The sequence below is a fragment of the Oryctolagus cuniculus genome, chromosome 7 (genome assembly GCF_964237555.1).
Source record: "Oryctolagus cuniculus chromosome 7, mOryCun1.1, whole genome shotgun sequence".
Taxonomy (NCBI): Eukaryota; Metazoa; Chordata; class Mammalia; order Lagomorpha; family Leporidae; genus Oryctolagus; species Oryctolagus cuniculus.
The window spans coordinates 14,644,481-14,672,465 of NC_091438.1; the positions used below are offsets into that span (position 1 = coordinate 14,644,481).

General features: G+C 58.8%; 1 protein-coding gene and 1 pseudogene across 1 annotated transcript; both read left to right on the forward strand.

Moving 5' to 3' along the window:
- Positions 1 to 1,795: 1,795 nt before the first annotated feature.
- On the forward strand, positions 1,796 to 13,570 carry LOC138850336 (uncharacterized). The gene is given in 12 exon segments (XM_070076760.1): positions 1,796 to 1,904; positions 2,253 to 2,976; positions 2,978 to 3,436; positions 4,223 to 4,354; positions 5,063 to 5,117; positions 6,701 to 6,946; positions 7,287 to 7,418; positions 7,571 to 7,852; positions 8,728 to 8,764; positions 8,767 to 9,335; positions 11,688 to 11,771; positions 11,902 to 13,570. Coding segments are annotated over 10 exon segments (2,664 nt in total). The 3' UTR covers positions 9,255 to 9,335; positions 11,688 to 11,771; positions 11,902 to 13,570.
- Positions 13,571 to 19,127: 5,557 nt separating this feature from the next.
- Positions 19,128 to 25,874, forward strand: LOC103346914 (adenomatous polyposis coli protein 2 pseudogene; annotated as a pseudogene).
- Positions 25,875 to 27,985: the final 2,111 nt, after the last annotated feature.

Below are 27,985 nucleotides of genomic sequence, written 5' to 3' on the forward strand. Positions count from 1 at the left end.
CGAGTACGCTGCTCTCCAATCAGGAGCAAGTCCTACAGTTTATTAGCTGAACTGGAGGCAGCTGTGCGGAAGCTGTTTACTTCTCTCCCAGCGCCATATTGTGGGAGAGCAGATGCATAGAATAAGTCTTAATTCCAGTAACTTAGTCCAGTCCGGGCTGCTCCCCACAGACAGAGCGATGGCAGCGCCCTGGACGGCAGTGACCGTGAGAACTAGATGGTGGGCATGGGCACTGGAGGGTGGGCACAGGTGCTGGATGGGGAGCGTGGGTGCTGGACGGGGAGCATGGGTGCTGGATGGTGGGCACGGGCGCTGGACGGTGGGCGCATGCAGGCAGGAACAAAGTTTGCCCTTGGCAGCCAGGGCATGGGAGGTGAAGCTGGTGTCCCAGCAGTGCTCTGCCCCAGGGACCTGTTGATCTATGGGCGTGGCACAATGGAAAGCTGTCACTTCAGTGGCTCAAGATGTCACAGGACAGAGGTCAGGGCAATGAAGTCAGAAGGAAGATGCTGAAGAGGAGGCGGCTGAGGGTTCGAGACCCAGAATCTGGGCGTCACGGCTGACCACGCAACAGCTCATATGGCTGACCGTGCAATGGCACACACGGCTGACCACACAATGGCACACTCCGGGCGGCTCAGGGCCTGGAGATGCAGCGCTGAGAAGAGCAGCTTGGAGCAGGGAGGAAGGGGCGTGTGTTGGACGTGGGCCCAACTCAGCTCCTCACTGGAACCCAGGCAGCTGCTTGGAGGAACACAGCTGAACACGGAGTCTACAAAGCAGGAACAGAAAACAGAAATTACCAGGCTGCACGGAAATGGGCACTGAACGCTGAGCCCCAGCCAGGAGGAAACGAGGCGATGGACGCTGAAGTCATCCAGATGCTGAAGCTGTGCCAGCAAATGACTCAGAGGGCGCATTCCAGCACATTCCAGCACATTCCAGCACATTCCACTACATTCCACTACATTCTAGTACATTCTAATACATTCCAGTATATTCAGGACCTCAGTCACCATGACCGAGCTGATGCGCTCTCAGCAGACATTGCACAGAGAGCCACGGAAATTCTAGATCTGAAACACATCAGAAGCAGCAGAAGAGTCAGTGGACGTGAGGACGGAGTGAGAATTGAGGTGCAGCCCCCGGGCCACACCAGGACACCCCAGGTATGTGACCTGTGACCTGTGACCCGGGCCATACCAGGACGCCCCAGGTGTGTGACCTGTGACTCCTGAGCCACAGCAGGAAGCCCCAGGTGTGTGACCAGACTCTCAGAAGGACAGGGGTAAGAAACTCTACACCCCAGACCACCGGGGTCTCCTTGGATGCCACTCCCCAGGATCCGTGAACACTTGTAAAGCTCCGGGCCGGTCTTGCTCTGTGCAGCAGCGACCAACAAGAGGGGCTCGCGGCTGCTGGCATGAGGCCGGGGCCTCTTGGTGGCGGTGGTGGTCTCAGGGTTGATTTCACACTGGGCTCTGGCCACCGTGACGCAGGGACAGCGGCAGCTGGGTGCACGCGTGTGTGCCTCCTGGGCCTCCTGCACGCCAAGGGGTCTGGGCGTAGAGGATTGCCGCTGCTGCCGCTGCTGCTGGGGTGAAGGAAGCGCTGAGAGCCTGCAGGACCTGGGAGGAACGCTGGGCACAGGGTCGGACAAGCGGGCTGGGCCGGGAGCTCTCCTGAGCACTCAGGGCCCCCCATGGAGTACGGCTGGGGGAGACAGAACCTTGGGCTCCTCCTGGCCCTGGGCCTGCTGCGCTGCCTTCCCCCTCACACAGCTCCGTGCACGCACATGTCGGGGATGTTCGTGGCGCACCAGGCCCGGCCTGACCCACTGGGTCCTCACAGGCCCATGTGTGCCGACCACTGGCATTTCTGGGCCTCGGCCGAAGAGGCCACAGGTGAGGGGACCCAGGAAAGGTCCCACGGCCCGGCAGCGGCACTGCTGCCTCTTCCTCCCCCCTGGCCTGACAGGGAGATCCAGTCCAGAGAGGCACGGACGCCTGGGGTCTCCAGGTGGCCCCCAGCAGGCAGGAAACCCAAGGCCCCTCCAGGCGCAGAGCCAGGGCCGGTCCGCCTAGCAGAGACCCCAGTGCTCCAATTCCCTCAATGACCGCCAGGGGGCGAGGAAGCTCCAGCTCCAGCTCCACTTGGGCTCTGGGGTGAGGCGGACACAGCGGTGCTGGGGGCAGCGCCGCCCATCCCAAGCTGGTTATGGGGTCTGCTTCCCACCCTGCTCTGTCCCTGAGGGGCTTCAAGACCCCCGTGTCCTCGCGGCCCCAAGTCCTGGACTGCTGGGCGCCAGAGTGAAAGTAACCGCAAGGGGTCCAAAGTCCCTGGGCAGGGCGAGAGGCCTCGGGCGCCACCTCTCAGGGGGTCCCCAACGCCGGTCTATTCCCTAGGTGAGCGCCTGGCCACCCTGCTGGTCACGCTCGCCGCCTTCTTCCTGGACAGCCTCGCGGAGGATATGCTGCGGGATCTGCACGACGCCTGCGGCGAAAGCCCCTCCGCCGCACGCTGGCAGTTCCAGGCCGTGCTGTCCGTCCGGGACCAGGAGCGCGTCCGGGCCCAGGCCCAGGAGGCCGCGGACCTGGGCTTCGCCCTCTTCCAGGAGGCCGTGCGGAGCCGCCCCGAGCTCCGCGAAGATGCGGATCGCGAGCTGCTGGCACAGGTGACTTGGGCGCTCTGAATCCTGCTCCGCGTGGCACTAACCGGGGCCCAGCCTGCGCTGGGAACCCACCTGGCCGAATGCCTGCTGCTGGCCGGGTACGTGGCGGGCGTCCGGGCTCTGTGCGAGGGCCTGCTGCGGCCCGCTGGCCCTGGGGATGCCACCAAGGTCCGCGCCGGGGAGCGCGCACCACTGCTGGCGCTGCGAGGCTTTTGCGTGCTGCATGGCAGGGACTCGCGGGGCGCCCGGGAAGACTTCCAGGAGGTGGTGGAGCAGGGGGCGCCGCACCTTGGCGGCTGCGTGCGCGCTGTGTGGCCGCGGGCTGCTGCAGGTGCTGGCCAGCAGCACCTTGCTGGGCACATTGGACTATGTCACCGCGTGCGGGCTTTGGCCAGAGGAAGCGCTGTTGGCCGCCAAGGCCTTCGTGCCCTGGAACCAGCGCAGGCTGCTGCTGATCGTGCTGCTGGAGGAGGGCCGCCTGATGCTGCAGCGCCCGCCCCTGCTGGGCTGCGGAAGCGAGGCTGCTGGGCCAGGCGGCGCGGCCCGGAGGGGTGAGTACCACCGCGCGCGCGCCAGAGCTGCTGTTCCTGTCTGGTCCTGCAAGGCTGCAGCTGTGTTTTTTCCTGTTCTGGGCGAGCTCCCGGGCCCAGGGGTCACCTTGGGCTCTGGGTTGGACACACCCCTCCGCCAGACACAGAGACAACAGCACCATTCAGCCCCTGTTCCATTTCCTTCTGGTCCTTTCTCTGTGCACCTGCCATACCGGTCACAGCGCTGAGCTTGGCTGTGCCAGGTGTGTATCAGGCGTGCACCTGCTCCCACCCCACAGCCCCAGATGTTTTGCTCTTAGTTCCAAGGCCTCTAGGTGGCATCCCCCCTCCCCTCACCATGGAGATGGCCCTGGGGGTGCTGGGTCAGGGAGCAGCTCCCCTGCATGGCCCCTGACTTCGGAAGCCCCTCCCCCCATTTGATAGACTTAAGGACCCAACAGGTGAACCTCCAGCTGCTGCCATTCGTTCTCCTCAGTTGGGGGGAGGTGTGGGGGAGGTGCTTCAGCGGGCAGGGGGCAGCGGTGACAGCACACACACAGGTCCTGCAGTCCCCTGCTGGATCCTCTGGGGAGGAGAAACCCTCAGGACCAGGGACTCCCTCCGTTCTCTCTGGGAAGTGTCACCGTCATCCAGTCTGCCCCCGACTGGCACCCCTGAGCCCACAGGGCCAAAAGGCTCGTGCCTGCTTCTGCAGAACAGAGAACTGAGGCAGAGTCTGCTCAGGGTCAGCCCTCCTGCTGACCCTCTGCCCACCCCCAGGCCTGCTGTCTGAAGAATGCCCACCCACGGGGTGGCAGGAGGCTGGAGCCAGAGGCTAGGGCCCAGGGTCAGCCACCAGGAAGGGCAGCCAGGGCCCTGGGGTGGGCGCAGCCCGTGAGGGTCCCTCTGGGAGCCCAGTGTCTTTACAGCCTGACTGGAAGGGCAGCCCAGGCCAGGTGCACAGGGACGCCTGCGCACCCCCCACCTGCATGGGTGAGAGGTGCATGGCTCCTTCCTGCAGGGATGCCCGTGGTGTGTACCAGCTGGCCTCGCTGCTAATGGAGCTGGACATGGAGGACAAGGCTGCACACCTGCTGGCTGCCGATGCCCTGTACCACCTGGGCCACCTGGATGATGCTCACGGGCCCTGCAGGTGGCCCTGATGCAGGGACCGACTACGGCCACGGTGCTGGTGCGGCTGGCACTGGTGCAGCTGCGCAGGAGCTTCTCCTTCAACGCCACCAGGTGAGGAGCCTGGGCAGGGGCTCCGACTTCCGACCCCGTCTTCTGAGCTCTGCCTCGCAGGCTGTCCAGGACACAGCCTGGGCAGGTGTCCCCTGGCGGTCAAGGGAGAATCCTGGCCCTCGGGGCCTTGCCTGCCTGGCCCTGTGACCGCTTTGCTCCCCAGTGAGACCCACCCACACCTGTGTGCATGCTCCAGGGGCCTCGCTCTTGGAAGCAGGTTATGTGCGGAGCAGGGAGACTTCAGGCTGGGGAGGACCGGCCAAGGGTCCTGTCCACACCTCTGTCACCCCTGCCTTCCCCAGCATCCCCCTAGCCCTGGGGGCAACCGCGTTCTGGAACAAGAGCTGCTGGCCAAGGCACTGGAGCGCGCATGAGCGGCCAGCAGGTGGCAGCAGGGGGTCTCCTTAGGGACCGCCTCATGAGGTGGGGTTCTGTCCTCCCTGAGCCTTCCTGCTCTGTTCTTGGCTCTGAACTTGAGGATCTGGAAGCCCCTCCCTACACTCTGGCCCGCAAGGCGTTCACCTGTGTGTGGGAGCCTGGTGACCCTGAGACCCCCACCCCAGCCTCATGAGGGCATAGCAGGGCCACACCCTGCACTTTTTGGGCTCCAATCCAGGGGCGAGTTGGGAGCACCCCCAGAGTCTCAGGAGCACGGGGAGGACCGAGCAGCTGTGCCTGAGGGGCGCCAATGACCGGCTCCCCCTGCAGCTGGTGAAGAGACTCATCCAGGCCAGGGACACTGCCTGCCTCCAGCCCACCTTGGATGTCTTCTGCCCCGAGGACCTGTAGCTGCTCCGGGGCCACTGCCACACTTGGGCCCTGGCCATCCTGCGGGCACGGCCAGGCGCAGCCGACAGCAGGGCCCGCACCAGGGATGCCATCACCTATCTCTGGCCATCTTTGCAGGTAGGGGCCGGCCCCCTGCCCGAGAGGCCCATCCCGTGGCAGGTGCATGAGGGGGTGGGGGTGGGGTCTTTGCCGAGCTGCAGGTCAAGGATGGGAGGTCCGAGGACAGGGCTGGTCTCAGGTGTGTGCGCCCCGGGAGCATCTTGGGTGGGGGCACCTTGCACACAGGCCCTGGCCACGCAGGTGAACTTGCAACGCCCAAGACACGTCTGCAGCAGCTGGGCACCAACCAGGCGTCCATCCCAGCCCCCTCAGCCTGCGGGCAGTCAGGCCCCTTTCCCAACTCTATCCCCACACCCAAGTCCACCTAGGGACAGTGACCGAGTGGTGGGTACCTGGCCTCCCCTCCTGGCTGAGCTCCGGGCACAGGGGCACAGCCCTGGGGGGTGAGACCCTTCCCACAGGGGATGGGGGGTATGGGCCAGGGGCCTGCCTGCCAGTGGTTCCTGGTGGGCCTTGCTGGTACCCCCTGGTCTGACAGAGACCCCTGCAGGGGGGGGGGGACTGAGTGAGTCCTTCCTGGTGAAACTGGTGGGGAAGGGACACGGCTGGTCGGCCCCCCCAAGCTGACCAGCAGCAGACCAGGGCCCCGTCTGGGGCGTCAGACTCCCGACCACGAAAGGCTCTGTGCCTGGCAGATTTTCCGGTGAAGCACCTATGTTTAGACAGACCCACAGAGGAGGGAGAGACCCTGACCCCAGAGCAAGGCAGGTGCCCCCTTCAGAAAGCCAGTGGGAAACAGCACAAAGGCCAAAGAAAGCAAAGCTCACCTAGACTCCGCATAACATGTGTTTTCACGGACTGCTGAAGCCCTCATGCAAGACCCCTTGTAAACGTGGGTGCACACTCAGCCAAACACCCACAGAGCAGATCCAGCCGGGCTGGAAGTCACCCCAGGAGTGGGAGGCAAGGTCAGCTGCACAAGGAGAACCACTCCTCACGTCAGCTCGGGCAGTGGAGACATGGGTCGTGGCCCAGGCACCCTCACCCCTGGCTGCCTCCTGGGCTGTGCAGGGCAGGATCCTGACTCCCGAACCCTCAGGGCACAGTCCCCAGTGGCCCAGGCACGAGGACGAGTCCCAGGCTGGCAGGCTGCCCTCACTGGGAGGGGCGGGCACAGGTGATGGGAGGGTGTGCTCTGGGGGCTGTGTCCAGCCTTATTCAGGAGCTCTGGGCAGCTCACTTCAGGACAGAGGCCAGCGAGAGATCCCCTCTGGTGCCCAGCAGAAAAGGGGTGGGGGGTAATGGGGTTCATTGTCGTGGTGGGGGGGGAGGGCAGGCAGGGCAGGGTGGGGCAGGCAGGGCAGCCCCTCCAGACGGAGCCCCACCCCGCCCACCTCCCTTCCAGGAAGCCGTGGCTGACATCGTGTCTGCCCTGAAGCTGGACCTGGCCACTGTGGTCCCTGAGCTCCGCTCTCTGAGGCGCGATGCCCAGGACCTCCTTGTGCAGGGCCTGCACGCTCACTGCTGGGCCTTGCTGAGCCGGCCCCTCCGGGAGGACGACACCCAGGGCCTCCTGGCCGCTGGGGAGGCAGTGGTCCAGATTGACGGCGCGCAGCCCAGTGGGCACCTGCTGCTGGCCAACGCCCTCATGGCACTGGGAATGCCTGGCCTGCCCCACCCTCTGACCTGATCAGCAGGGAAAGCGACCCTGGACGGCAGTGACTTCAGAGGCCCCAGCCATGACCACTGACCCCACTCTACGCCCCACGGAGGCCTGGCTCCGCCTGGGTGGCCTTGCCCCACATCTCCCTGGTGCTGTGCCAGCAATGTCCTGAGAGCTGGGTCCCCATTTCCGGTTCTGCTGGGGCTGGTGGGGGACGACCCCTTGCTGTGACCATGGGGGAGAGGCAGGGGCTGTGCAGCAGGTGAATCTTAGTGCCTCTGCCTGCAGCCCCTCGCCCACGCCCACACACCGCCTCCCACCCCCACAGGCAGCTTCCAGGCAGCCGGTGCCCATCTGCAGGGGCCCTGCGCTCTGCTCTGGCGTCCGCGTCGGCCAGGCCCAGCGGGGCCTGCCCAGGCTGAAGCAGGGAGACGTGCGGGCCGCGGCCCTGGATCTGCAGGTCCTGGCCTAGCCGGACGCCATGGACCTGGGCATCCTGCTACGGCTGCTAGAGGCCTCCGAGCCGTAAAGCCTCGCCCAGGTGTGCCCGCGGGGTGCGCATCTCATGTGAGGTGGGCGAGAGCAGCATCACTGGCAGGGCCCGGGTCTCAGGCCGCCAGCCGCGAGGGCCACGGGCCTCTGGGCTCGCTCGCAGGGGGCATAAGCCTCCGGGGGGTGGAGGGGAGACCCCTGGAGCCCGTCCTGCATCAAGTCCGCCTCGCGCAGGGCGTCGCCACAGCTTCTCCCAGGCCTGCGCGTGCCAGGGGATCCCGCGGCCTCAACCGACAGCGCCCCATGGTGGGATGGGTACCGGAGCCCGGGACCGAGGGCATGCGCGGTGGTCTCGGCTCCAAGGTGGGGGCGGGCGGGGCCTCTGAGCTCGCTGGGGGCTGGGTGGGGTCTCTGGTGCTACAGGCGGGGCTGGGCGGGGCCTCTGGGGCCTCAGATGGGGCTGGGCGGGGTCTGAGCTCCCGGGGGAGCTGGGCGGGGCCTCTCGACTTAGGGGGCATGCTGGGGGGGGGCCTCTGGGCTTGGGGGCGGGTTCTCAGAATTCTCATAAGCACCTGGGCAGGAATCCCTAGGCTCTAGGAGGAACTGGGCAGGGCCTCTGGGTCGGAGGCGGGGCTAAGGCAGCATCCTTGAGAAGCTGCGGACTTGCCTTTGGAGTCCAAGAGGCTGCTGAGAGACGCGAGCAGAACCGGAAGTAGCCGTTCCACACTTCCGGTGGCTGGCGGCCGGTCCCCCCACTCGGTCTGCGCGCTCCTCCCGCTGCCCACCCAGCCCAGCTGTGTGGGGCCTGAGCACGCCCTCCGGGCCGGGCCGCAGTCTTGGGCGGGGTGTCTGTACAGGCTCTCCCCGGAGTTCCATGAGCCCAGGAGGGTGACCGAGGGGGCTTCAGCTCGGCCCGGGAAAGGAAGGCGCCGGCGGCATGGCCCCGGAGCTGCGCACAACCCGCCGGTCCTGCCGTCCGGAGGGTGCGGGGGGGGGGGGGGGGGCGGGACTGGGGGAAGCGCCGAGGCCTGGTCAGCAGCCTGCTTGTCACTCGGTTGGTTCGCTGCCTTCCTGGTTTTGGGTCGCGGAGGCCGGTGGGCCGCTGTCCAGGGGGCGGGGACAGCCTGTGCAGGGCCAGTGGAAGGGGCTGCAGAGCCAGCTGGGATGGCAGGGAGCACGGGGAGGGGGCCCCAGAGGTGGGCGGCGCTGGGAGCGGGCTGGGCCTACCCAGGCTCCCTCCCTCCCTCCCTCCCTCCTTCCCTCCTTCCTCTGTGCAGGCCGCTGCCCAGGAAGCCAATGCCCTCCTGGACACAGGGGGCCTCCGCAGGCGCTGGGCTTCTGCTCCCTGGCCGTGCTGGCCGGTGGTGGGGGCACCTGCCACCTGCGCCTGCGTGCCACCTGCCTGGCCCAGCTGCGGGAATGCAACCTAGCCCTCAGGGACCTGGACCAACTGCTCTAGGAGGGTGCAGGCGATGGGGACCTCCCGCGGTGGGCGGAGGACCTCTGCTCCCAGGGCCGCCTGCTGCTGAGCCTGGGGGACGAGGTGGGGGCCGCTGCGCCCTTCAGCCAGGCCCTCACGCTGGGACCTGCCCCTGCCCAGAGCAGCCTGTGAGGGCAGTCGTGCCGGACCCCCACCGTCCGCCCGTTCTTGCACCAAGGGCAGCGCTGCCTGGAGCAGCAACGCCACGTAGAAGCCTGGACAGCAGCCCAGAGAGATCTCCTGGTGGACCCCGGCCACCGCGGCCTGAAGCAGCTGAAGGCCAGAGCCCAGAGAGGGGTGGACTCGGGCTGCCGACTGCACTGACCCAGCCACGGGAGCCCATCATCTTCAGCCTCGGGGTATCGCCCGTGCAGCGCCCCAGATCAGGAGGTGCCCGGCGCCAGGGTGGGTCCCAGTGGAATGAGCAGCCTCCGTCTTTTTGACCCTGGGAGTAAAGGGACAGCTTCCTGGGAGGGTCGTCCTGAGGCTGGGGACTCTGGTGCGCACCTAGAGCTGGGAGGCTGAAGCAGCAGCCCAGGTCTCCCCCTGGCTGCACAGGACCAGGCCACGCCCTCACGCTGTGCCTGGAAGCCCCTCTTTGGGTCCGAAGCTGCCTCCCACCTTTGCCCTGGCCTGAGTCTGAGGGCTGCTGCTGAGTGCTTTCCTGGAAGTCACTCACGGTACTGCTCCCTGTCTCAGGCCATGGGGGTCCCAGTGAGCCTGCAAATCCTGAGGGGACCCTGCTTGGTACTTCCCTGGATCTGGAGACAGCTGGGGACTAACCATCCAGGCAGGCTCTTGCTTCCTGCCAAGGAGCATGGAGACCCCTCCCAGGCAGGCGGGGGAGCCCAGCCATGCCCTGTCTCTGCCCATGCTGCAGCATGCATGAGAGGTGCTGGCAGACCAGACCCCAAACCCCCTCCTGGGCCACCTGCCCCAGTCTCTGCCTGCTCTTCCCTTGGGCGTGAGCCACAGCGCCCCCGCCGCTCACCTCCTGGTAGGCACCTGTCCCACCCCAAGCAGCAGAAGTGGCCCCCAGGGTCAGCAGCTCCACCCCCATCCCCTATGGGCCCTCCCAGCACCCCAGTACCTGCTGGGCTCTGACCGCAAGGACAGGGACTACAGGGACAGTGCCTCCCACTGTGAGGATGAGGGGACTGGGAGTCCACAGTGGTGGGGGAGCTCCACCGCCTCTCTCCTCTCTGCCTCCCCACTCAGAAGCTCCCAGGAGGCCTTGGCGAAGTTTCCTGGGGCACTGTTTTCACCAAGTTTCTCCTCCAGTGTCCACGGTCATCCTTCTGTGTCCACCATGTGCTCGTGGGCTCCACAAAAATGGCCTAACGGTGCGAGGAGCCAGGGATGGGGCCAGGTTCTGGTCAGTGCCCAGGCAGTGAGGTGAGGGCAGGTGCCGAGGGGCTGGGCAGCCGTGCCTCTGCCCTTGTCCTCCCCACCCGGTGCCCTGCCCTCCCTGATGGGAGGCCATCAGAGCTTGGCTGCTGGGGTGCAGACACCCGACCTGCCTGGCCCCTCCCACCCCAGGGGGCAAGTACCCTTGGCTCATCTGGCAGGGGAGGCACTGGGCTGACACCCAGTGTCAGGTTGAAGCCCTCACCCCCCAGGGGGTGGGACTGTGAGGTGATAAGTGGTGGGACTCACGGGGGAGAGGACATGGCTGCGCCCTCCTCAGAGTCCGCTGGAGCCTTGGCCTTGAACCCCAGCCTCCAGACTGAAAAAAACTCCTGTGCATTTGCAGATATAAAACTTAGTTTTGCGGCACCTCGGTGGAGGATGGCCAGATCCCCGAGTTCATCTTCTACACCTAGCAGGGCCCGCGAAGTGGGGAGGCAGCCTCGGTCCCCAGAGCCCCCTGGGCCCCGAGGTCGTCTGCACCTAGCACAGTGCCCCCAAGCTCCCTGGGCCCCAAGGTTATCTACATCTAGTGGTGCTGGCTGCGGGGACCCCGCCCAGGGTGGGCAGGTGGGCCTCGGCCCCCTGAGCCCCGAGGTCTTCTATACCTAGCATGGGGCCCCTCCAGGAGGGCACCCTTGGTCACCCAGAGCCCCCAGGCGGAGGCTGGCCATGGCTGCCGTGGCCATGGTCATGGCCGTGGCCATGGCCACATAGCCCATGCCCAGGGTGGCACCTTTGACCCCAGGGCCGGGTGCGGGCCGAGGCTGCGGCCAGACCAAGAGCGGTGCCCACCTGTACATAGCCGAGCCCCCGCCCCCACCTCGCCCCACGACCCCTGCCACGGGAGGCTGCTCACGTGCCCCCGGATGATTTTTTTTAAATAAAGGAAGAAACGCAAAAAAAAAAAATCTTAGTTTTGTTCATTTAGTTTCTGTTTAAGCACCTTCTATAATGTAACAGTGCCAGTTAAGAAAGTAAAACCCTACAGGTGTCCCTCACGTCTTTCAGAACACAACAGAAACACCTTAAGTTAGGCCCTCTTGGTGCTTCATGACCAGATTCCTGCGTAATTTTCACACATTCAGATACAAAGCATACTTGAAAGCCAGCTTCAGACACCATCCGCCACAAGTAGAACATTTTTCCAAGTCCATGATTATACTTGCTCATTTCTCTCCCAGATTTACTTATACCAGAATTCTTGTCATGGCTCTATAATGAGTATACTCTCCATTTCTAGTCCTTTTATTATTTTTTAGTCTATTTTAGAATCCATTCTTTGGATTATTACCCTCCCTCCTCTGCTTGACCTTGAGTGTGTGATGTGTGGTTTTCTCTTGCTTCCAGCATTTCCAACAATCCTATCCACAGTGAAACCCTGGTGACTACTTCATTCCCGCCCTCGCTTTCCTGCAAACACAGTGGAATCAGGTGCTTGTTAATCATGAGATGTAAACAGTGAGTACTGGGGCCACATTGTGGCATAGTGGGTAAGCCTGCCACCTGCAATGCTGGCATTCCATGTTAAGTGCCAGTTTGTTTATGGCTGCCTCTCTTTCAGTCCAGCTCCCTGATAATGGGAAGAGCAGCAGAAGATGCCCAAGTGTTTGGCCCCTGTCCCTCAGGTGGGAGACCTGGATGAGCCCCCAGCTTTCCCCTGGCCCAGCCTTCCTGGTTGCAGCCATCTGAGGAGTGAACACATGAATTGAAGATCTCTGTTTCTCCTTCTTTCTCTGTAACTCCGACTTTCAAAATGAATAAAACTTTTTAAAAAGTGAGTTATCTGGAATCTCTTAATGATGGGTACAATCACCCCATGCAATATGTAGGCTGGACTTGGTGAAGGCAATGGATATTTGGGTGCTTTGCCCAGGTTGTCTTTTCTGGAGAGAGCTGGTGATACATAGAACAAGACTTCACAAGAGCCCCTTGTACTACTCACCTTCCTGCTGACCACCTCTCTGCTGTTTTATTTTTTATCACAAAATAATTAATTGACGCTACAATTTAGAAGTGATAATATAGGTCATCTCCTGAGACCATACATGGATTCTTTTTTTTCTTTTTGAGGATATCTAGGGCTTTATTTTGTAATGCAGAGGCCATACAGCAGATGGAAGATCTCTCTCTCTCCCTCTCATTGTAAGTGTACCTCTCAAATAAATAAAATCTTGAATCAGGGGGAGAGGGAAGGAGAGGAAGAGGAGGAGGGAGAGGGGGAGAAGGAGAAGAAGAAGGAAGAAAAGACTAAAACATGCCTTCCCTGTCCCGGAGCTGGCATGGGTTGCACTTGCACCATGGGCACCAATTCGAGTCCCGGCTGCTCCATTTCCCATGCAGATGGCTGGGAAAGCAGCGGAAGACTGTTGCTCCCCCTCTTCGTGGAGGAACGACACAGGACCCTGCATTGTTCTTTCGTCTGCTTGGCCCTTCCCGGGTTTGCTGCTGGTTCTTCCCGGGTTGGCTACCGTCCCTTCCACCTCCGTGGAAGGGCGGTTCCCCCTGCCACTTTCCCCACTTCCGCGGGGGAGTGGCACACCGCCGGCAGGCTCTCTCGGGGGCTGCACAGGTGTTCCTCTTAGATGTTCCTGGTGCATGTTGTCTCTCTCCTCCTTTATAGTCCTCTTCCACCAATCCCAACTCTGCTACCCACACGCCGAGTACACTGCTCTCCTCCAATCAGGAGCAGGATCAGCTCCTGCAGTTTATTGGTTGAACTGGAGGCAGCTGTGTAGAAGCTGTTTCCTCCTCTCCCAGCGCCATATTGTGGGAGAGCAGATGCATAGAATAAGTCTTAATTTCAGTAACTTAGTCTAGTCCGAGTTGTTCCCAGTTGCTCCCCACAGATCCCCCTTTCTTTTTATTTTTGGCGTTGATACACGCCTGTCTTCAGTGCCCTGCGGCACACACTCTGCTCTGCTTGCTAGAGTTGCCCACAGGTGCTTACAAGCCCTACCAATCAGGCAAACCGAATCCGGGTCCTCTCTTCGCCATGTTGTGAGGAGGTTTTTAGGCGCTGATGCGTGCCTGTGTTCAGTGCCCTGCAGCGCATGCTCTGCTCTGCTAGAACTGCCTGCAGGTGCTTACAAGCCCTACCAATCAGGCAAACCGAATCCGAGCCTTCTCATTGCCGTATTGTGGGGAGACTTATTGGTGTTGATAACGTGCCTGTCTTCGGTGACCTGCAGCCGCCCACAGGTGCTTATCATCTTACTAATCAGGCAGACCGAATCCAAGCTCTCATTGCCGTGCATGTTGTGGGGAGGCCTTATTTTTCTCTATTTCTCTATCTCCGTGCATTCCTATTTCTCCTATTTTACTTCTATCTGCCAGCATTCCTATTTCTCTCATTTTACTTCTAAACTTCTGTTTCTCTTATCCCTGCGGCATCCCAGCGCCCGCCCCGAGGCTGCTTCTCGGCACCTTGCCCTGCGGCGGCTTCCCGGCTCTGTGCAGCTTACCGGCTTCACGCACTCTCCGCAGTCTCCACGCCCTTCGCGTCTGCACCACGGCCTCGCGGCCTCGCGCTAGCCCCACGTTCCCTATCTATTAGCGCCCCGTGCGCTCTCCCCGTTCGTGCCCCGCGCGCTCTCTCTGCATGCAGCGGCTTCCGCGAGTCACACAGCCTAGCTCACGTTTCCGCCACCGGTATTCAGTCTAAGTTCCCCAGGCTAACCTGGCGAATTCAACCTAGCCTACGTTTCCGCCTTACGGTTTGGCTTCCCGTCTTTTGCTCCCCGGGCTAATCTGACGGATTCCAACCTAGCTGATGCGTCTCTGCCTCTGGTTTTAGCTTTTCGCCTTTTGTTCCCCGGGCTAACTTGAAGAATTCCAACATAGGTTACGTCTCCGCCTCGGTCTGCCCCCGCGGCTTCATCCTCCCTAACATATTTTTCTCTACCCGGTATGTTTCCTAACTTTTCTTCCAACAATATTCCCCTCTCATTTCTCCTGGCCTCTCCCCACAGTCCGTGTCCGAGTCTAAGTTTCTTCTAGGTTTCACTTTCGCTTTCGACCTTAGAGATTTCTCCCAGCTTTCCCGCCATAGTCCGCATCCGAGTCTAAGTTTCTTCTTGGTTTCACTTTCACTTTCAATCCTAACGTCCAATCCTAACTTCTTTCCCACAGTCCGTATCCAAGTCTATGCCTAGGCTTTCGATAGCTTCTTCCGGCACCTTTTCTGTCCGGCTTTTCCCTAGGCTCTTTGCTAGTCTCTCTCTCTGGTATTTTCCCACTTCTTCTCGTTTCTTCCCTCCTAGGTTTCCTATCCGAGTCACGGCACCATTATGTCGCTCCCCCTCTTCGTGGAGGAACGACACTAAACCCTGCCTAGGCTTCATATCCGAGTCACGGCACCATTATGTTGCTCCCCCTCTTCGTGGAGGAATGACACAGGACCCTGCGTTGTTCTTTTGTCTGCTTGGCCCTTCCCAGGTTTGCTGCTGGTTCTTCCCGGGTTGGGTACCATCCCTTCCACCTCCGTGGAAGGGCGGTTCCCCCTGCCACTTTCCCCACTTCCGCGGGGGAGTGGCACACTGCCGGCCGGCTCTCTAGGGGGCTGCACAGGTGTTCCTCTTAGATGTTCCTGGTGCATGTTGTCTCTCTCCTCCTTTATAGTCCTCTTCCACCAATCCCAACTCTGCTACCCACACGCTCCTGCAGTTTATTGGTTGAACTGGAGGCAGCTGTGTAGAAGCTGTTTCCTCCTCTCCCAGTGCCATATTGTGGGAGAGCAGATGCATAGAATAAGTCTTAATTCCAGTAACTTAGTCTGGTCTGAGTTGCTCCCAGTTGCTCCCCACAGAAGACGGCCTGAGTGCTGGGGCCCTGCACCCACATGGGAGACCCGGAAGAAGCTCCTGGCTTCGGCCTGGCTCAGCCCTGTATGATGGGGCCGCTTGGGGAGTGAACCAGTGGATGGAAGACCTCTCTCTCTCTCTGTGTGTGTGTGTGTCACTCTGTCTTTCAAACAAATGACCCAAGACAGCTTCAAACGCAAATGAGGTCTGAGCTCTGGGTTAACACAGGGACCAGTATCTGCCCACTCTCCATAAAATGTCCTCTTCCTCACAGGGAATGCTGGGAGCTCTCTTTCCTTACTCAAAGCTCTGCTCAAATAACGCCCATCCCAGCCTTACACTAGCTGTGCCCCCATTCAGGGGCAGCCAAGATGGGCCCGAGTTGTGGGGGCAGGTCAGCTACATGTGGGCTGCCTCACAGCCTTTGCACAAGCCAGTCTACACCTGACTGCTCTTCCTGTTCATCTTCTGTCTGGTCGCTACTCAAGTGTCGCCTCCTGCACAGATCTTCCTCAGACACTTTATCCACATCACCGGGAGGTAGGTCCTGTGTCTGACCATTGTCTCTGCAGTTACACAGCCTCACCTTACAGTGGCTGTCTCTGCCCACACACCATGAGCACTGAGGAGCTGGCAGACACGTCTGCCCCATCCCCCTGATTTTTTGCTTGGCAATTTTGCAAGATGCTTGCATTTTTGCTGAGAAACCCCAAAGGAAGATTAGTTCACATAGTCAGATAAAGCTGAATAGAAATAACACAAGACAGAGAAATGCAAGGAGGGTAGGGTTCAGAAGCTTGTAAAGTCTTTGAGATATCAAGATTTATTTATTTATTTGAAAGGCAGAGTTAGAGAGGGAGAGAACTTCCATCTGCTGGTTCACTCCCAAAATGGCTGCAATGGCCAGGGCTCAGCCAAGCTGAAGCCTGGAGCCTGGAATGCCATCCAGGTCTCCCATGTAGGTGGCAGGGCCAAAGGACTTTGGCCACTCTCTGCTACCTTTTCAGGCACAAGACTCACAACAGGCTCATGTGGATTCTGGCATCAGAGGTGGTGGCTTAACCAGCTCTCTTGGGGTTTGTTTCCTATTTTTTGAGAGATTCTCTAAAATAAGTTAACTTTGATTTTCATTTGTCAGAAATTTCTCAGTAAGTAAAACAATCTGCTGGTAGTTGTCATGAAAAGTGCAAAGAGTTAGCTATTTCTTAAAGGAGAAGAGACTTTCACACAGATAAACCAACAGGTCACTCTGGTTAGTCAACAGTTTGTGTTTGTGCACAGTGCCTTAGGGTCCCCAACCAATGCAACAATCAGTTGAGCTGGAAAACAGGCTGAACTAAGTGGCCTGCTTTCACAAAGTGACCAGTCAGGATTTCCCACACAAAAGTTCTTCATGGTTCTAAAACAAAGTTCCACCAATTGCTTTGACACACATTTGTCACTGGTCTAGTGATCCTCAATTCATTAGCCCTCAGACTTGGCTTGGCGTGGCTTGGATGCCCATCTAACCCATGCCTTCTAGAATGACTCCCTTTACAATCATCAGACAAAAACCTATCACGTTAAGACTTTGTATACATAAACAACTGCATCTTAGACTTCTAGTCCCTAGAACCATGAGCTTAATAAACTTCTTTCCTTTATTTTTTAAAACTTTATTTCTTTACTTGAAAGAGTTAGAGGCAGAGGCAGAGAGAGAGAGAGAGAGAGAGGTCTTCAATCGCTGGTTCACTCCCTAGATGGCCACAATGGTCAGAGCTGTGCTGAACCGAAGCCAGGAGCCAGGAGCTTTTTCCATGTCTTCCACGTGGGTGCAGGGGCCCAAGGACTTGGGCCATCTTCTGCTGCTTTCCTAGGCCATAGTAGAGAGCTGAATCAGAAGTGGAGCAGCTGAGACTAGAACTGGTGCCCATATGAGAAGCTGGCACTGCAGGCGGCTGCCTTACCTGCTCTGCCACAGCACCGGCCCCAACTTCTTCCCTTTATGATTATCTAGTCTCAAGTGTTCTGCTTTGGTGACATAATAAGAACCAAGACAGTCACAAACTCTGAGATAGTAAAATACACTGAGCATCAAGAGCCCAGTGGAACTAGTCAGAAGTCAAATTACCAGTCAAATTACTGACTGCAGATCCATTGGGCAACAGGAGTTTAGGGCCCAGTCAATGCACCTGTGTTCCAAGCAGTCTATGGTGAGTCAGCGAATGGTCTCAGTAGAATCCCAAGAATGACCACTGTTGAGGATCTGAGATAGAAAGACACAGCTGTGGTTAAGCCTTAGCATTACAAGAGGATACTCTGCTTGCAGATACAGTCCTTCAGAGCATAGCAGAATGCTGATCGTCCATGACTGCTTGGGGCAGCGTGGCGCTCAGGGACTAAAGGATGTTCAGAGGGGGAGTGAGCTTGCATCACCGTGAAGTGTGGCTCCACGGGTGAGAGTGCTGCTGGCTATTGGTGCTCAGAGGTACAGTTCGGTGGTGAGTCTGCCCTGATGGACTGACTTTCACAAGTGAGAGCTGACACCAACAATTTAGTTTTGCAAATGTGTATTCATAGAACTGCATTGTCCTTGATCATTTAGAGAGGTTTAAACAATGAACATGGATCTTTATTGCCACAGCTACAGAACAATCAGACTTGTCTAAGTTTGCAGGCACATTTTTATTCTCACCCTTGCATAGTGGAACCAATGTGTCAGACTATTTCTAGTTTGAATATCCTGATTACTCCATCAGATTCTTGTGACCCATCATGCATTTTAACATCACATTGCTTTAGCCTGAAAAATCTCCTGAAACCACACTTCCCAAGTACAAGCTGTTTTTTTAAGACTTATTTTATTTGCTTGTAAGGCAGAATTAGAGAGAGGGAGAGATAGAGATACAAAGCTCTTCCACCCAATGGTTCACTCCCCAGATGGCTGCAGTGGCCAGGGCTGGGCCAGGCTGAAGCCAAAGCTAAGAGTCAGGAACTCATCCAGGTCTCCCACATGGGTAGCAGGGGCCCAAATACTTGGGTCAGTGCTGCTGCTTACCTGGGCCCAGTGGCAGGGAAGTAGAGCAGAAGTGTAGCAGTGAGAACTTGAACCAGGGCTCCAATACGGGATGCCAGCATTGAGGATTAACCTGCTGTGCCACAGTGCCAGCCCTGCAGATGCAAGTCTTTGTCCCTTCATTCAAGTAGCTACTATTGATGGAAATCTATTGGTTATCTGAGATAGTAATAGGAGAGTGAAGCAGAATGGCTAGAGAAAATGTAAGAACACACTAGGTTTGGGATTGATCAGTAAATAATTATTCAGTATGTAGACAATTGGAAAGAATGAGCTCTAATGCAACTACCTGTCCCCAAAGAACTCATTTATTGGGGAAAGGTGAGGTTAAATGGCACAACAGCTGGGATGCCACTTGGGACACAGGCATCCAATATAGGAACGCCTGATTCGAGTCCTGGATCCTTTGCTTCCAATCCAGCTTCCTGATAAGGTGCATGCTGGGAGGCATCAGGTGATGGCTGTAGTACTCAGGCCCCTGCCACCCATGTGGGGAACTTGGATTGAGTTCTAAACTCCTGGCTTCAGCCTGACCCAGCCCTGGCTGTCATGAGCATTTGGGGAGTGAACCAGCAGCACTCTGCTTCTCTCTGTATATTCATCTATCTCTCTCAAATAAAATGAAAATAAACAAATATTTTAGAAAATGTTCATATATGAATCTGAAATTTTGAGGTATGTGTTTTAAATGCACTTCAGAAATTATTAGGAAAAATCTAGTTTGATTTGAATATTCACTTTTTTGAAAAAAAAATCACTCTCGTTTTTTTGTGAGTCTGCCAATGAGCTTGTTGAGTACTTGTAGTAATGAACATGATCAAGTGCTTCATTGCAATCATCAATTAGTAGAGAGCAAAGAGCTAAGTGGTCCATAAGTCAGAGAGGCACAGAATGAGGAAATACATCGACATCTGAAGACATTAGAGACTCAAAACTAACAATCAAAATGCTCTTGACAGTTGGAGTCTCTATCATCCAGAGGTAGCCCTGTAAATTAACCACATTCTGTCTTCTGCCAAGGAACTTGATGTTGAATGCGGCACCAAAAGACGGCCCAGTAAAATGGTCTGTATTCACATTAGGGTAAAATACATGCATTTCTGAAAAACACAAAATTGGATGACTAAACTACAAAATATTTCTGACTCAAAGCAAATCCCAAGTGTTATCAGTATCATCATCAGTGTGAGCAGTAGCCCCTCGTGACCAGTGTCCCCGGAATGATTCTGGATCCCCAGTGTCACCATCCCCGGCATGAGCAGTGAGACCAGTGTCCCAGTATGGCCCATGTCACCATGCCCAGTATGAGCAGCCTCTCCGGGGTGACCATCTCTAGCATCCCAGGTCACCAGTGTGTCCAGCATCATGAGGAAGGTGAGTCTGCAGAGGGGAGAAGAATTCAGTGAGAATTATTGTTCTAAGTCATCTTTGGACAACGGGGAAAACTGCCCTCCCTGGTGTTCTTTTGAGGCTTTAAGGAAACTGGTGGCTGTCTTCCTCTGTTTTCTGTTACTGTAGCCCAATACCACAGACTGGATAATTTATTAAGAAAAGAAATCCATTTCTTGGAGACTAGGAAGCCCAAAGTTGGGGGCTGCATCTGATGGGAGCTTTCTGGTTGGAAAGGAACTCTCTGCAGAGTCCTGAAGTTGTGCAGGGCAGCTCATGTTGAGACAGAGAAAGTGTATGAGCTTGGGTCTCTCCTTCTTTTCTTATAAAGGCACTAATGCAAACCCAGGAACCCCACTCCCATACCTCATCTAATCCTAATGACCTCCCAAAGACCCTCACCTCAAATACCATTTAACATTGAGGACTAATTTTCTTTTTTTCTTTTTCTTTTTTAGACAGGCAGAGTTAGACAGTGAGAGAGAGAGAGACAGAGAGAAAGGTCTTCCTTCCGTTGGCTCACCCCCCAAATGGCCGCTGTTGCCAGCGCACTTCGTCAATCCAAAGCCAGGAGCCAGGTGCTTCCTCCTGGTCTCCCATGCGGATGCAGGGCCCAAGCACTGGGGCCATCCTCCACTGGCCTCCCAGGCAACAGCAGAGAGCTGGACTGGAAGAGGAGCCACTAGGACAGAACTGGCGCCCCAACCGGGGCTAGAACTCGGAGTGCTCGCGCCTCAGGCAAAGGATTGGCCTAGTGAGACATGGCACTGGCCTTTTTTTTTTTTATTTAAAATTTATTTGAGAAACATAGACACAACACCCCCCCCCACCTGCTGGTGCACGCCCTCAAATGCCCACAACTGCCGCCCAATCCCCAAAGGGCATGGCATGGCCTTCTGCTCTGGCCGCCCAATCCCAGGAGCATGGGGCTGGGCCCTCTGCACTGGCCTCCCTATCCCAGAGGGTGGGGCGGGGCCATCTGTTTCAGCCACACCCAACCCTGCTCCCACCCTCTACCCATCCAGGCAGGTGCTCCGGGACCACAAAGGCCTGCAGACGCTGCTGCAGCACCTGACCTTGCACAGCCTGACCATTGTGAGCAATGCGTGCGGCATGCTCTGGAACCTGTGGGCCCGCAGCGCGCAGGACCAGGAGCTGCTGTGGGACCTGGGCGCCGTGGGCATGCTGAGCAACCTGGTGCACTCCAAGCACAAGATGATCGCCATGGGCAGTGCCGCCTCCCTGTGCAACCTGCTGGCCCACCGGCCTGCCAAGCACCAGGCGCCGCCAAGGCCGTGTCCCCTGGCACCTGCGTGCCCAGCCTCTACGTGGGCAAGCAGGGGCGCTGGAGGCGGAGATCGACGCCTGGCCCCTGGTGCAGGCGCCTGGCCTCCTAGAGATGCAGGCCCTGCCCAAGGCCGCCGAGGCCACCGCCAAGAGGCCGCTGCCACCCCTGCGGCACCTGGACTGACTATGCCTCCGACTCGGGCTGCTTCAACGACGACGAGGCACCATCCCTGTCCGCTGCCACCGCCAAGCCCGCCAGCCCGGCCGTGCTGTTCTTCCTGGGCAGCCCCTTCCTGCAGGGCCAGGTGCTGGCCCGCGCCCAGCCAGTCCGCTGCGGCCTGGAGCCTGAGAAGGAGGTGGGTGGCGAGGTGGCCGTGGCGGCCAAGGCCAAGGCCAAGCTGGCGCTGGCACTGGCGTGGATCGACCATCTGGTGGAGGACATCTGGGCCTTGCACACCTCGTCGACCGACAGCTTCAGCCTCAGCTCCGGGGACCCCGAGCAGGATGCACCGAGGGAGGGCCGGGCGCAGTCCTGCTCCTTCTGCCGCGGCCCCGAGAGCAGCCGGCCGGAGGTAGGGGGCTGGGTGCATGCCCTGCTCCGGCTCCAGGCGGCCCACGCCAGCATGTCCAAGGACAGCTTTAACAGTGGCAGCACCAGCTACTGCCCGCGGGAGCACATGCGACCCTGCCCGCTGGCCGAGCACCGCGAGGAGCTCCTGGGCGGGCAGCTGCAGCCAGCTTGGCTCGACCTCGACCCAGGGGGCAGCCAGGCCGAGGGGCCCACCCGGGATGCTGCCAGCACCGACACCCCTGTGCACACCATCAAGCTGTCACCCACCTATCAGCACGCGCTGCTGCTGGAGGCCAAGGGTAGGGCAGGCGTGGGGGCCCCCCCATGGCCCCAAGGCACACACCCCCGCGGCCTGGAAGCAGGCCTGGCTGCCAGCAGAGGGCCTGAGCCAGGTGCCCGAGAAGCTGGGGGCTGGCCGGCCGCCCCCAGAGGCTGGTAGCACAGGAGGGGCCCCTCTCACTGTCCCGCTGCAGCTTGCTGTCCTCGCTGTCCTCCGCCAGACGCCCGGGACCCTGCGAGGCTGGAGACCTGGACAGCGACTCCTCCCTCGAAGGCCTGGAGGAGGCCAGCCCCAAAGAGGCAGAGCTGGGTGGGACCTGGAGGGCCCTCCTCCCTGCCCATTGCCATCCCGGCGCCCCAGCGTGGCCTCGACCAAGGCCTGGGCATGGAGGATGCCACGCCATCCAGTTCTTCCGAGAATTGTGTGCAGGAGATACTGCTGGTCCTGAGCCGCTGCATCTCTGTGAGCTCCCTGGGCAGCTTCCAGAGCCTGTCCATTGCCAGCTCCATCCCCAGTGACCCCTGCAGTGGGCTGGGCAGCAGCACAGTGAGCCCCAGCGAGCTGCCCGACAGCCCCGGGCAGACCATGCCACCCAGACGGCTTCACCGTGGAGAAGCCAGACGAGAAATTCTGCGCCTCCAGCCTCAGCATGCTTGCCCTGCACGAGCACTCCTAGCAGCAGGACATGGCGATGCAGCTGCTGCCGCCCACCTGCCCCAACCACGGCACTGGCAGGGGTGGAGGTGGCGCCGGGCGCTGCTGGGGAGAAGTCGCTGGATGCCAGGAGGGGCCGGCGCCCACAGGCTCCTGCAACCACATGGCCGCGGACCAGGAGCTGGAGCTGCTGCGGGAGTGCCTATGGGCCGCAGTGCCCGCGTGACTCCGCAAAGTGGCCTCGGTGCTGGTGCCTGGCCGCCGGGCGCTGCCCGTCCCTGTCTACAAGCTGGTGCCCCAGAAGATGACTCGTGCACTGACTTGGTGGAGGGCACGCTGGTCAGCTTCTCCAGCGTCGTGTCCCTCAGCGATGAGACCCTGAAAGGGCCCCCCAGGGAGCAGCCCCGAGGCTGGCTGGACAGGCAGGAGCCCCCCGGCCTCACGGCCCCCTCTAGCCAGGTCTCGGGGCACCAGCTCAAGGCCGGGGGCACCAGCTGGAGCCCGGAGCAGGCCCGAGGCACAGGCAGGAGCCGGGGCGGGCTGGAGCTGCCCCTGGCCCGGCTCCCAAGTGCCCATTTGGACTGGACTTGGGGTGAAGGGGGGCAGTCCCTGTGCCTCAGGACGCCCACCGAGGAGGCCAGGTACTGCTTCTAGGACTCTGATGGGGCCGCCCCCGCGGTGACCATCCGCCATCCCGCGGGCTCTGAAGCGGGGCGGGAAGGAGGCCAGGGCTCCAGCCAAGGCGGCCGCTCAGGCCCAGCTGCACCCCCAGGCCCAGCCCCGGGTGATCTCCAACGAGACCCCACCTTGCTACTCCCTGAGCTTCTCAGCCAGCTCGCTCAGTGAGCCCGAGCCCTATGAGTGGCCGGCCAGCCACCTGGGAGGCTGGGAGCCCATGGTCCCCCAGGCCCAGCGCCGGGGAGGTGGACACGACAGCTCCCCCAGCCGGCGTTCTGAGGACTGCATCGGCTCAGCCATGCCCAGGCACCGGTCTCCGGCCTCTGGTCCTCACTGCTGCAAGGCCCGGGCTGCCAGGCAGAATGAGTGGCCTGCAGCGGCACCCCGGGACTGCAGCCAGGAGGCGGCCAGCTCATACCGGGCCACCGACCTGGACAGCATGGAGTAGTCCGCCATCCAGGAAGGCACCAACTCCATGGTCACGTGGCTGCACCAGGCGGCTGCGGTGGCCCCCCGCGAGGCCTCCTCCCAGTCCGACTCCCTCCTGTCCCTGGGTCTGCTCTGGAGGACTAATTTTCAACATGAGTTTGGACACACACACACACAGAGACAATAGCAATAGCTTTGTTTCCTTATTGTCAAATAACTAAGCCAAATATTGTGGCTTGATTTCTATAAATGAATCCCCTGAAATGTATATTTAGATATGTATTAATAAAATCAGAAAAGTAATGCTGATTCCATTGGGGGTGACAATGAGGTATACAAAGAGATTTTTCACTAATTTTTAAAAAATTTTATATTTCCTTTTTTTAAAGATTAAGATTTTATTTATTTATTTATTTGAGAGGTAGAGTAACAGATAGTGAGAGGGAGAGAGAGAAAGAAAGGTCTTCCTTCTGTTGGTTCATTCCCCAAATGGCCACAATGCAGGAGCTGCACTGATCTGAAGCCAGGAGCGAGGAACTTCTTCCCAGTCTCCCAAGTGGGTGCAGGGGCCCAAGGACTTGGACCATCTTCTGCTTTCCCAGGCCGCAGCAGAGAGCTGGATTGGAAGAAAAGCAGCCGGGACTCAAACCGGCGCACATATGGCATGCCGGCATCACAGGTGGAGGATTAATTTACTGTGCCATGGCCCTGGCTCCAGATTTTTTCATTTAATTTGTATGTTTTTAAGGATTGCTGTGTGATAGAGTATTTGTTTCAGTATTTGTGGTATCAATTGTAATGATATGATTTTGATGATTTGATATTTTGCTGTTTTTCAGATATTCAACAGTAAGGCTGTCATACTTTTTTTTCAGGGATAATAAATCTATTTTAATAACGTTACTTTTGACAGCGGTTTTTGTCCATGAATGTAAAGATAACTCTCGACAGCCCCCCCCCCCCGCTCTCTTACAAACTGGGGGTTGGGCTGCCCTTGCCAGGAAGTGAGAAAGCTGCAACATGGACAGTCTGTGCCTCCCACTTGGAGAAGGGGACTCCACAACGTGTTGGGAAAAAAGACCTACACGTTCAAATTCCTGGTTGTACACCTACCTGTACATTGGTGTCAATTGAATGGCTCAAATTAAACAAATATAGATTCCATATATACAAATATTCTATTATGTATAGGTATAGTATATCTATTGTAAAAGGAAAAAGTGTTTAAACTTTTGACTGTGCATGCACGGCCCAAATCTGGTTCTCACTCCTTAATCCCAAAGTGTGAACAGGTCCCCCTCTAACCCGCTGTGCCAACTTCACCCTGACCCTGCCCTTCTGTGCATGGCCTGTCGCCCCCACGCTGCAGCTCCTGGGCTCCTCTCCTTAGTGTGACTGCACCAGCTCCAGAGCCTCTGAGCCCAAGACAGTGCGGGATGACCTGCAGCCACCTTAACCTCACTTCCTTAACTGCACTTTAACCCTCAGAGACTTCTGCCTGCAACAAAGTTATAAACTACAAGCCCGCACGCAGGAGGCAAGGCCTCCCCTCTCTAAGAGAAAAGACAGCAGGATTCTAGCTCCTGGAGTCTGCTAAGTTTCAAGTCAGTTTCTCAGCACAGCACCGGAAACGCCGTGGGCCCGGCCTGTGCTGTGTCCCGGTGAGCTAAGCCTCCACCTGCAGAGCCGGCTTCCCCCATGGGCGCTGGTTCCTGTCCCGGCTGCCCCTCTTCCGTTCTGGCTCTCTCCTAATGGGCTGGGGAAGCCATGCAAGATGGCCCGAGGGCTTGGGGCCTGCTCCTGCCTGGGAGACCCCTTGTAGTGGCCATCTGGAAAGCGAACCAGAGCATGGAAGACCTTTCTCTCTCTCTCCCCTCTCTGTAATTCTCTCTCTCCAATGAATAAACACAACAGTAATAATGAAAGGCCTGGAGTTACAAACACCAGGAGGCTGTGGTCCCGGAGAGCGCCCCCTGCCGCCCGGGCTCCGCAGCCCCGCGGCCTCCTCCAGGGGCCCGGCCCTTCCCGCCCTCCAGGGAGCTGTGGGCGCGGCTCCCGCATCCTCCTCCCGAGGAGCGGCGTCCTGAGCCTGGGGCCGGCGCCCGTCCTCCTGGAACCCTGTCCCTCGGCGCGGGGTCCGCCCCGCGTCCGCGGTTCCCTGTCTTCTCCTCTGACTCCGGTTCCGGAAGGCGGCCCTCAAGTGACCCCGCACCGCTGTCCCCGTTCCGGAGCCCTGGCGCTGGGTCCTCCATTGTCCACAGCTCTGTTTTCTGAAGCGGGGTCCGCATCCGGGTTCCCCAGGGGGGCGGCAGCCCCCAGGGCCCTCGGCGGCCTGCAGGCCGCGCTGGGGGTCGTGATGGCGCCCTCGGGACGAGGGGCCTGGGCTGTGTGAGGGGCTGAGGGCAACGGGCGGGTGGGCAGGGCTTGCGGAGGGCGGGAAAGCGCTGGGCCGCGCGGCGGTGGGCGTGGCCTGTGGGAGCCCAAGGTCTGGTGCGGGGTTGTCCCGCGTGTCCGTGTCCCCGCCCTTCCCAGCTGTGTGGGAGCTGATGGAGGAGCGGGTGCGTGGCGCTGTGGCGTGTGGGGTTTCCCCTCTGTGGATTTAATGATCGCTCTGCCACCTCGAGCTCCGGCTTCTGTTTTTCCCTCTGGGAATCCCGACCCTTCCTCCCTTGCCCGTGGACCACTCTTCCCGGGGTCTCTCTGGCCCGGATCCTGAGGGAGCAGCAGAGTCAGGAGGAGAAACCAGCGCTGCCCTGGGGGAGCTCTTTGTGTCCCCTCTGCCCTGGCCCCTCGCTGAGCTGCTGTTACTGTCAGGCTGTGGTGCCCTGAACTCCAGCGTGTGTGTGTGCGCATGTGCGTCCACGCACTTTCCTCACGGAAATGTATTGATAAAGAAGTCATTAGTCCCTGACCCCAATCACCAGTGCCATAAACCACAGCATGGGTCCCGTTATTTCCCTGTTACATGCGTTGATTGGGGAGTTGGGATCACACGTGGGAACTTAACCCACTGCACCGCCCTGTGTTCCGGCTCCGTCATCAATGTTGTTAAAGACGCAGGTACAGAGCACAGTGCAGAGGCAGGGTGGAGCCATGAATGAGGAACCTGCTGGAGGCTGTATTTAAAAGACTGCTGTGGCCAGCGCAGCAGCTCGATAGGTTAATCCTCTGCTTGCAGCGCCGACACCCCGGGTTCTAGGCCAGGTCAGTGCTTGGGCCCTGCACCAGCATGGGAGACCAGGAGAAGCACCTGGATCCTCGCTTCGGATCAGCGCGGTGCATCGGCCTCAGCGGCCATTTGGGGGGTGAACCAACCGAGGGAAGACCTTTCTCTCTCTCTCACTGTCCACTCTGCCTGTCAAAAAATAATAATAATAAATAAAATTTTTAAAAAAAGAATAAAAATTCTCTAAAAAACAAAAAGCCTGCTGCCTGTTGTCAGGGCAATTCCTGGGGACCCGATGTGCAGAGTGCAGACGTCCCTGTGAGGTCCAGGGTGCAAACCCGCCCTTTGGGAGCCACCTCTGCCCGCTCATCTCAACTGCTGCTGTCCGGGAGCCCTCTCAGAAGTTGGAGGAGTGACCCCAAGTGCCCACGGGGAAGCTCAGCTTCCCTGAATTTCATGGAGGTTGCTAGGGCTGGGTGCTTTGAAAATGCAACATAGTGTGCTTTTCCTGTTGTTTTCCTGTGGCCTCCAGGACTGGGTTAGACCTGGGGCCTGTAGAAGGATGGGGGAGGGGAAACCCAGCTGACAGCAGGCATGGAGTCCCTGTGTCTCTGTGGCTGTCCTGGAGTGCAGAGGGGGAGGAGGGGCATGCTCATCAGGAGAATCCTGGAGGCCCGGGAAGAGCCCTCAGCACACAGCTGCCTCAGAGAGATCCGCTGGCCTCTTCCTTCTCTTTCTTGCTGGGCAGGGAACAGAATTGGAGTCTGGCTGAGCTTGTCTGAAATCCACTGTGTGAAGGTGACAGTCATTGTCCAGAGGATCTTCAGGGACTCAGTGCACCAGGAACTGGAGACAGGAAGAAGGCACGAGTGCACTCTGACAGACCAGCAGGCACTGCAGCCCCCAATTGGAGGACACTTGAGCCCACCCTGAGTGACAGACCCTGGGCTGCACAGGTGACACCACTGGCCCTAGGAACTAGACACTGCCCGTGGACAGGATTCTGCTGTCCCTGGACACTGTGAGGATCTTGAGATGGGCTGTAATTATGTTACAGGAGCCAGCATGGATTTTCCCAGTGCCTGCTCCTTGGGTCTCTCCTTTCACATCAAGAGCTGGTGTCACTGTTTCAGAATGGCCAGTCCATGGAGATCTTCCTACATGGTGGAGCCAGGGAAACTGAGAAAGCAGATGTGGGGCCCTCAGTGTTCAGAACGTAGAACATTCATCACACATGGGAAGGGGTTTGGCAACAGCATGTCCTTGGTTGGACAAAACAGCCTGAGGTGGCCAACTCTGCAGGAGGCCTCCTGTAGACAAGTAGAAATACAACCCAA